The 10,477-nt window shown below is 41.3% G+C and overlaps 1 protein-coding gene across 2 annotated transcripts in view; it reads right to left on the bottom strand.

Annotated features, from left to right (window-relative positions):
* PTPN21 (protein tyrosine phosphatase non-receptor type 21) overlaps positions 1-10,477 on the bottom strand; it is a 51,167-nt gene that overhangs the window by 11,213 nt on the left and 29,477 nt on the right. The window contains exons 10-14 of one of the 2 annotated variants that reach the window (XM_039536440.1): positions 9,974-10,075; positions 9,115-9,175; positions 8,460-8,544; positions 3,906-5,374; positions 890-1,027 (exon numbers count right to left, since the gene is read on the bottom strand). In XM_039536440.1, coding sequence (XP_039392374.1) covers positions 890-1,027; positions 3,906-5,374; positions 8,460-8,544; positions 9,115-9,175; positions 9,974-10,075 — 1,855 coding nt within the window. The remainder of the gene's footprint in view (positions 1-889; positions 1,028-3,905; positions 5,375-8,459; positions 8,545-9,114; positions 9,176-9,973; positions 10,076-10,477) is intronic. The other variant, XM_039536441.1, reaches the window with a different exon arrangement.

Raw genomic sequence — 10,477 nt, 5'->3', positions numbered from 1 at the left:
GAAGCTGAGCGTGCTGTGTTATTCACCGAATCAGGCACGTAAGTGTTGGCTGAAGGATGCACTTTACACTACTTCTCCAAGGACTACACTGGCTTCCTCTATGCTCCTGGGTATAATTCAGGGTGATAATATTGTTCTATAGAGCCCTATGTAGTTTGGGTTCTGCCTATTTTCATCCCATATCCTCTCATGACACTTAGATTAGCCAGAGCGCTCTTGCTTATGCTGCACATCAAAGCTTTAAACAGCTAGAAGCTGGGATCAAGGCATTCTCAGTTGGATGACCCTCAATTTTGGAGCCGGCTTCCCCCACAGGCTTGAGATAGTATAAATGTGTTGATCTTCAGGGCATTGTTTAAGATCCATCTTTTTTTTCAGGGTTTTTCCTGAGGAGAAATATCAATGTGACCTGCAAAGACCTGAACCCTGGAGTGAATTCTAACTAGGATACTTGTTGTTACATTTTTATTATTGTTTGTTAAGCACCAACAGTGCAAGTCACACAGAAAGTCACGGTCCCTACCATGAAGAGCATACACTCTAGACAGGGATACAACTCAGTGGGAAATGGAGGGAAAGTTTCTAATTTAAAAAACTCTGGATACTATTTTAACTACTGCCCAGAAGCTGGATGACAAGTGAATCTTACACATTTAAAAAAAATATATATACACACACACACTTTCATCCTTAGCCTCATTAGGCACTTTTACCAACAACTAACCAATAATTACAAGTCTCTTTCACCGATTTGCTGCCACCTTCTATGTCTGAATTATTTTGAGGGTGAGATGTTCTAGTAATTAGCACAAAACACAATGACGATGCAGTTCATTTTTAAGATTGCCTGGCTAAGAGAAACCAAACACTCTAGAAAACTTTAACATACCCGTTCATCATTTGTTGCTCTGGTAGGCTCTTCTTTACCCTCATCTGGCAAAGGCATTCGAGACAAGGTTAGTCCATTTAGGGCAGCTAGCTTCAGAGGCCCTATTTTTTTTGCATCAGTTCTATTCTTTTTCATACCCTGCAGAAAAATTTTAAAAATTGTAATATCCACAAAACAGATTACTACGTAGCCTTCATAGGGGTTCAGCTTAATAAGAGGGACTCCTCTGACTCCTTTTTGCAAACAGAAGACAATGCACAGTCGTTTCTCTTTGCTAACCACTGTCTAAGAGATTCCAGTGGTAAAGCCACATTCTTTCTTAGGACAGGACACCAGTCTGACTTCATTCCAGATACAAGTTTCTGAAACGCCACAAGAATGACAAATATTGTTCTCTCCAAGGCTAGGTCACAGTGCAAGGGGAAATTCTGGGCAGTTTACAGTCCTCAACAGAATTAAAATCTCTAATAATATGAATAAGACAGAAAAAAATACCGCAAAAGGGATATTACACACATCAAAACGATTATGTGCATCACACTATATAGTTTATAGGCCCAGTTTTCAGAAGTGGCCTCAGAGAACAATTTTATGGGTGCATTTTATAGCACTTAGATGCATAAGCATTAGACTGCAGCTGGGGTGGGGGGAGGATTCTTAAATGTCAAACACGTAAAAAAATGGGCCTACAACAAATTTCAGATGCAAAAATGTGGTCGATACTTAGAGGCAGAGTTAAGGGCCTTTGGAAAATCAGGGCCTGAATCTTTAATTTTGCAGTAATCACTTACTGTTAGAGGAAAATATTAGTACAAATTCAGGGGGATTTTTGTGTTAAGAACCATTCCACCATGATCTTTTGAACACTTACATACTAGAGAAAGCAAATGTCTCAATCCTACAGTTTATAAGTTTGGCTGCTAACAAAAATAATAGACCTAAAGAATTTATCACAGTGAAAAAAACTGAAACACAACATGGGCACTTGTGTGAGTGAAAAAAAATCAATATATCCAAGAGCTAACAGGCAGTAACAGAAACAAAAACACTGTTAAATTGCCAAAGCTAAGAGAATGGGACTATGTGCAAGAATGAATGAATAGAAACCCAATAACAAAGGACCACAGTGGGAGCAAAAGACGTCATGGAAAGAATGCCTCTATCAGTCTTATCAGGATATAAATCTCAGTGTTAAGTACTGAAAGGAATTAGGTTCTATCTATATTGTTTGCAGGGTTGTTGTAGACACGTTGGTCTTAAGATGAGAGAGAGATGAAGTGGGTGAGGTAATATCTTTTACTGGACCAACTTCTGTTGGTGAAAGACACAATCTTTCAAGCTCCACAGAAGTTGGTCCAATAAAAGATATTACCTGACCCACCTTGTTCTAGCTGTGTTTTAAAATAACTAAACAATGTTACTTGCTGAATAAGACAGTATTCTATTGAACATTTCCAATGAGTAAAGAACATCTCAGTTTAAAACTAAAGTGAGTCTCTCTCTCTCAGTGAAAGCAAACTAATTACAAACACAGTAGAAGAAAAAAGCAGAGTAGGTTCACAAATGTCTCAAAAACACATACCATGTAAAGAGCAAGACCCAAAACCTCAAAGATATTTAAAGGTCACATTGCAATAATTAGGAGTTAGGTGTCTAAAAACCTTTGAGGATCTGGACCCATGACACAAGGTGAGAGTTCAAGCTACCTCTGAATATAAGCCTATCAACAGAAGAACCTCATTAGTTTTACTTGATGTTAGTGTAACAAAGAAGGGGAAGAGACACAGAAATTATATACAATTATAAAGTTCGTAAAGGAAATTGACAAGGGTTGTGCAATTCTATTGGTCTCTTTCTGCATCCAGCTCCATGCTAGAAAGCTGGATTCGGAGGGACAATGATGAGGGCTATATAAGTGCCTAGATAAATAGACTAAGGCTACAGTATTTAGTTTCTGCAAAGTCAGTTGTAGCAGCTGCTAAAACAGTAAAACTAGTATGCCAGTCAGTATGCCAGTATGTTGCTCTTCCCTGTGTAAAGAGCTACTTGGCAGCTGCTGGTAGTGACTCTGGGGAAGAAGTTAATGTAGCACAATGAATTTAAAAAAAGCAAAACTAAAAGTAGGGAAAACAGGGGAAAAAAGCTAGTGGCTAAAAGGATGAACAATTATTTTGTTACAGTAGCACCCACAATGAGCTAGGCACTGTACAGACACATGGAGTTATAGTCCCTGCCCTAAGAACTTGCAAACTAAAACAGACTAAAAACAAAGAGGGGTCAATGTAGAAGATCATGAATTACATTGTGTGGTTCTGCACACATCTTGTAGGGGGTTCTGTGGGCGGGAGTGTCAGTTTGTGTTTGTGGCAGGGAGGGGAATGGCAAGGAGGGACTGAGTTTTTAGGGATGAAAGAATGGTTAAAAGGTGAGACAGGAAGGGAGCACCTGGATAAGCGAAAAACCAAGGAGTGAATACAAAGGAGGGAGGAGCTTAGTGACATCACATTAGGAGGAGAGGGAGCGGGAAGTGTGTCAGAAGCCACACGTGAACATTCAGTTAAGTCCAATGCTCAAATTACGGGAATGGGTCTAATGTCGGTCACAAAACTGCCAGAGGAGTGGATATAGCTGCCCCTGCTTCACTTGCCTGGTGAATGGGAGGGCTCTAGGAACCGTGGCCTGTTAAAAGCCACCCTGGATGACTCATCCATGGGTTATATGAGGCTGAGGAGGTCTCAGAGCCAGTCCCCGCTAGCTACAGACTGAATAGGGGGTGGGGGCAGGAAGACTGGCTGAACAGACTGAGGGGGGAAAAAAAAAGACAAAATAGGGGAAAGGACAGACAAATAAGGAGATAAAGCAGGAAACAGCGAGAGAGAGGGCAATGGAGAGGAAGGTTACTGCATTTAATTGCTATGCTTCAGAGATATTGAAAAAGCTTTTTTAAAAACACTTGACGAATGGTATCAGATCTATCACAAGGAGCCATGAGAAGAGAGAAATAATATCCACTTACTCCTAAAGGGGGAAGACCTTCCACTATATTCTTCTTCCCTGACAGAAGATCAGAGACAGGTCTCTTTTTCAGAGAATCCTTTCTCACTCTGTACCTTCCCGAAGTCGTAAGGTCAGATTCTGACATAGATGGAGTCAGCAATCCTTCACCTCTTCTCTGCACCTGGGTTTCAGCCATTAAGTGTACTGGGCTCACATCTTTTATCCTCTTTTCCGTCTCTGAAATATGTAACTTAGGCTCAAGGATATGCAAAGGGCCAGGAGGTGAAGCAACAGAACCGTAGGGGTAACTTAGTAAGGATTCATGAGGATAACCACCCATAATAGCAGAAAGCTGGGTTTGATCATCAGAGAGAGGAGTCAGAGTTGTACTAGCTTTGTTTTCTTCTTCAAATTCTTCCTCTTCCTCGCTGCTGTGAATCAGCATAGTGGCATCTGAAAGAGACTTCTTATGATCACAGTTCAAACTTTCTTCTTGCTCCTTATTTTCTTCTTGCTTTGTTCTCTCCATGAAAACGCTGGGCTGTGACCCTGCCAACATGACCCTTGGAAGGGCCACATCTGCAGCAGAGGCTGACATGGTCCGCTCTTTAATTCGTATGCCTTCAAAGTTGTGGGCAAGTCCAGCTATTTCAATACTGTTCCTTTTCTGTAGCTGAGCATGCCGTGCTGATGTTAAGGGCTCACTCACTTCCTGAAGGGAATGTGCAACAGGCAGGCTGTCTTCCTGAAACGTCTGAACAGAATGGTGAACTCGCCGTGTGATTAGATCTGGATTGCTGCTGCTAATGTAAAGATGTCGGGAAAGGTCTGGTGTACTGTTTGCAGGTCTTGGGTATGGGTAAGGGGGAGGAGGTCGATAGACCTGGGTCTTCATGATGTTTGGTGCTGGATACTCCTGAGCCTGAAGCTGCACATTTGTTAGCTCAGGGACACTGACTGCTCCAACAACTGGACGCCGTTCAGCAGGATATGGGTAGGGAGACTGGCTATGAAAACTGTAACTCAGGTTAAAAGGATAGTGATTAGATTGGGGGGAGGTGAAGTGAGCATGTTCTCGGATTTCAGGTTGGCTATAGACCAGAGCATCAGGCCTACTGTAGGCATATGAATTGCTGATGTTAAGATTTCTCATAGAATGACTCTGCCTATCTGTGTGTATCATTCCTCTGTTAAGCTGTCTCATCACAGTTTCATAATCTGGTGTAGGCCGATAAGAAGGTGGTATTAGCGCACTATGTCGATGCGATGGAACATAATCAGGTCTCAGGACATCGCTTCCAGTAATGCTTGGGTTAGAGGACATGGGAGATGGCTGCAAGTAGTGCTGTGGGTTATTCAAAGAGTTTGTGCTGTGTGCACTATAGACACTCCCATTGCGAATTCTGCCATTGTAGTCATGTGGAGCTCTATCCAAGCTAGTCTGAGAGTGGTAGTAGTATCCATTCTGCTTGCTCACAAAAAGGTTATCTGAAAAAAATGAAGTGTTTAACAACCATTATGTCCAAACATTAAAAGAGTGAAATTCCTCTACTAGCCATGTTTAATCAATGATTAATTATCAAAACCTCAGCCCTTTCCCACCGTATCTTAGCTTTAACAATATATTGCTGCCAAGCAACATTTTACTTCCAAGGATTGCATTTTTAGTGCTGCAAGGCTCCCAACACACTGCAATACACAATTGCTACCACAGGATCGTATTTCTGTTTTAACCTCTTGCTACCTGGTCAATTTTCTGACATACAGAACGGATCCTGTAATCTGGAGACTGATTTAATTCTGATGTGATTTGTTTTCAGACACCATGATGTTAATAAGTGTGGCATCAAGACTCAGCAGTGAAACATGAGAGATGTAAATTTGCCTTCTATCTTGAAGTCATTCAGAACTTTTTTTGCTTTGACCAAGTGGGGTTGTGATGTAACAGCCAGAGTCAGAATTCAGTAAAGGTTGATCAATAAAACATGTCAGCCTCACTCACAAGAACCATTCAAAAGCAGGAATCTAGAAAAATCCAACCAACTAAGCAGTAACAGGCTCAGGAGCAACATCAGGCTTTCAGCTCTCTAGGCCGGGGAGACAAGGCACAGTACAGAGTTACAGCACTTGAGCTCTGGGGGAAGAGGTGCACCATACCTGTAGGGGCAGCCATGCTAGTCATCTAACTAACTGGATTAATTAACAGTGGCTGCAGAGGGGACTTTCCCTCATCCACCAAGCCACTCAAAGTCCTGCAGTGACTGCAGCTACTGAGAATTAGGCAGAGTGGAAGCGATTGAGGAAAAAGGTAAAATATAAGAGTTTTTGGTCCAGCTTCTGATCTTATTTCTTTATATATCTTATTTACCTGTTTTATGCCAGTGAATTATACAGAGTTACTCTTGAGGTACGCCAGTGCAAGATCTTGTCTACATGGAGAAGTTGCACTAGAATAACCTAAGGTGTGAATTCAGACTGATCTAGTTAGAGTGCAAATTCCTGTGTAGAGACACTTATTTCAAAGAGCATCTTTTTTCCAGTTTAGCTTAATTCGACTGGGAATAGATTTAAATTAAATCAAAATAAGACACTCAAACTGAAATAATAATAAAAAAAAAAAAAGTGTCCACATGGGAGTTTGTATTGGTTCAACTATATCAGTTCAAAAAACAAGTTAAACCAGTTCAACTTGCCTATGGAGACAAGGCCTTAGTGACAGAAGAATCAGGCCCACTATATAAATGAATAATCAATACTAATGACGTGTCTATAATCAGCTGGGAGATGTGATTTTGAGTTCAGAAAGACAGACACTTGCTAGATCTGGTCGAAATAGCATGCTAAAAATACAGCATGATGGGGACAGCATGGGCGGTGGCTCAGGCTAGCTGCCCCAAGTACATTCCTAGGACCTCGGATACAGTTGTTCTCAAGTGGCTAGCCTAAGCCACACAGCTGCATTGCTACTTTTCAAGCAGCGCTAGAGTGTGTACATCTCTCTGAGCTGGGAATCACACCTCCAGCTCAGAGAGACATACGCATACTAGCTCTGTGTAGACAGTCTAATAAATCTGCCTTATGTGACCATCCCAGCAACCAAAGGTAGATCTTAGTCAAACCAAAGTTTTCTGGAGACTTTGGGATATTTTAAAATATGGTAGGATGTTGCTGCTTACTACAGTTGGTCCTTATTACAGATTTCACTATACGTAGTAAAGTAAATTATCTATTGTTTTATGCATTTAATATTCATAAAGCAGCAGAGCTTCTGCTCTGATGCCAAAATGCAAAACAGAAGTCACTGCTCTGGGCACTTTTTGTGCATGCAGCACAAACAAAAAACTGTTGTGCATCTTTGCTGACAATTGCTTTTGAGTCTTTGTTCATGAGAATAAGCGTTCAATAGCAGGATTTTATTACAAACTTGGTATTCTTTACTGTACCCCTACTGCGGTATTGGAAACAATTCAACTCTGTTCTGCTATGGAGATTACAGGTATTAGTTCCCAAAGCTGTCAGCGACTCAGTATTACCAATATTATTTATATTTCTACTACCATAACACTCAAAGGCCTGACTGCAGTGAATAATTAAACACAGTCCTTGCCTCCGAGAACATAGTCTAATTAAACACAAAATGAGGATAACAATAAGGGAGAAAGAAAATGAGGGTACTGGTAAATCCATTTAGGGTGACCAGATGTCCCGATTTTATAGGGACCGTCCCGATTTTTGGGTCTCTCTCTTATATAGGCTCCTATTACCCGCCACCCCCTGTCCCGATTTTTCACACTTGCTGTCTGGTCACCCTAAATCCATTGCATATTACATAGACTAGCTACATGCACCACTTGAGAGCTCTGAATAATTTAACTATTTTACTTTTAGAAAACCAGTGTTTAAAAATTCCTTATCAAACCAGTTACAATCCCCTGAGCGCTCTCAAAGTTTGCACCCCTAGCCTATCCCAACGATTTCTATACCTACTACTACAGACAGGAGGTCCCTCTCTTCCTTGAGTACCTGTCCCACATGGTCCTAAGAAGTCCCACTCACTCTATTGCTGTCCAGGGGTGGGGCAGAGTCCTTGGAGCAGTCAGGGGAAAGAGGGTACAAAGTCCATTGATCATTTATGAAGCTCTGATATCCTTAAGGTCTAGAGGGATATGAAGGAGCTCCTGAGGCCTGCTCATTAACTTACCTTCTGAGGTATATATAGCCATAGTAACCATAGCCAATTTAAGCTCATTCAAGAGGGATTGTGGTCTGTAATTACAATGAGCATGGTCAATAACTCAGTGTTCGCCATCCTAGCTCCCTGCCACACTCCTCTATCACGATACTTAGAATAGAAACAAGTACTGCAGCAAGAGAAATACTGTGGTTCTGACTCACATTCACACTATGGCCTCTTTGCACAGCTCTAGCAGTGCCATGGGGCCTTAAAGTGAGTTGAAATATAGTGTGATGTAATGTGGTAAAATGTGATATCAAGTGGTCTGAGTGTTTACTGGTTCCCATTGTATTTAGAATTTACTTGAGAGTTAAACATCGTGACCACATCATAATTTACCTTGGGACGATGTATATGGTTCCGTGTAGTGTCCATTGTAATGTAGAGGAGGTGGTGGTTGCATCATGTAAGGCTGTGGCTTGGGCTAAGAAAGAAGATATTTTAAAAGTAGTTAAATACTACATGACTATTAAAGAGTCTTGAAGAAGATTGTACAAGGGGCTATTCTAAAAGAAAATTTAGTCAGTGTGTAACACAAAGTATCAATTTTCAGGGCAAGTGAAGAGTAAAAGCCAACCAAGGTAGTGCCTACAAACAGACATCTAGGATTTTCTCTAGATGTAGGGGAATCTTAAATTGAAAACAGATGTATCTAAAATACCTAACAAAACTATTTTTAGATCAGTTATTAAGAAGTTACATCCTGGTTTTCTGACAAGCCAATGTGGTTCTTAATTTATTGATCCCACCTTATTTTTCATCATTTCAGCTTATTTCATTAAAGGAAAAAATAATTTGACTCAAGTCTAATGGAAAACTATAAAAGTTCAAATCTCAGAAGTTTGGCATATTCCTAAGAAAAGTATCCTTCTCTAATCTTACCAACTATGACTGTAGTCACACCATTTCTCCCTTCATGGGGCATCCTCATTCTAGTTAGCAAAAAACAAGAAACAAGAAGTGGCTCAAATGTGAAGCTATTTGAAAACCTTACCAGAGACATCCTGGAAGAGGACCTCCTTCTAACTGGATTCACTGTAACAGCCTGGGTTTGTCTACAAAGCAAGTCATATGATGAACAAAGAGTTTTACAACATTGTCAACTTAGACCCAATCCTGTAAAGTGCTCACCACCGCATTTCAGGGCACTCAGCACTTCACAGAATCAGGCCCTATGGTGCATAGTCCTCCCACCAGTCCCAAAGGGAAGAGCTATGTGCAGCATGTGCACAAATCACCGCTGTTGCTAGAATGAGAAGAAACACATAAATAGGATGAGGAGGGAGAAATAAACAAGGTGTTTGCCTATCTCACTGCCTTCTCTCCCCATATACAACACCCTAGCAGGAGAAGGATTCAGATTGCTCTGGCACACCAGGCTTCCCCAGCAGCGAGTGAACCGGAGGAGGACCTGAATTTCACATATGCAGTGGGCTGGGAGAAAGGTGGGATTTCCATGCTCTCACACCAAATTTCAACCCCGATAGACTCTCACCCAAGTGGTAACCTGTAGGCTCCCTGGCCTGGATGTCTGTCTTTATAATCATCTGTAAAGGGTCCTCAATACTTACTAGGCTATAATAAGAAATAAACAACAGCCAAATGCTCATTCTGGGTCCCTAGCCAATCCAAATTTTAGATACGGCAAACATTGTCGCTATCATAAACAATGTATTGTAGTTTGCAAATCACTGCATGTTGGACTGGTCAGCAATGCCCATTTCCCCCCACTCTATACTGTTTCTGTACCCGTCAGTGTGCAGTAAGACAAGGACCCAAAAGACACCAGAGCAATACAAATACAGGACATGCAAAATTTCAGAAAGAAAGAAAGAGATTATTCTCCAGCTCACCCTTTGGGAAGAGAAGGACGAGAAAGAATTGGAAAGCGTGGAAAGGAAAGAATGAGGAAAGGTTTCTGAGAGCCTTCCACAGGCGGAGAGTCTGGGGAGTCTCTAAAGACAAGGTACGTGCAGACAAAATGGAGACAGTCAACTAGCACATTGAAAAGAAAGGCACGTGTTACCAGCAGAGAAGACATTTTAACTGAACTTAGATGAATCTGGGACAGAGGTTCTTAGCCTGGGTGTCAGCACTACTTTGCCCCTCCCTTTTGCTAAACAGGAAGATTTCCCAGCTCGTTGACATGGGGATCCCAGTAAGGAAAGATTAAGAGCTACTGGTTGTGGGCATTTGTTGTTTTTTTTTTAAATTGAGCTATTGTAAAGAGTACAGAATTGACAGCCCAGAGACTGACGTTCATAATGTAACCAGAAAACCAATATAGTTCAAACAGCAGCTACACATGCTTCTGACATATACACCACCTCCACCAATGTGCTTCATCCCTGACCAGA

Source organism: Mauremys reevesii, linkage group 4 (assembly GCF_016161935.1).
Source record: "Mauremys reevesii isolate NIE-2019 linkage group 4, ASM1616193v1, whole genome shotgun sequence".
Classification (NCBI taxonomy): Eukaryota; Metazoa; Chordata; order Testudines; family Geoemydidae; genus Mauremys; species Mauremys reevesii.
This window is presented reverse-complemented; position numbering and strand designations above follow the sequence as displayed.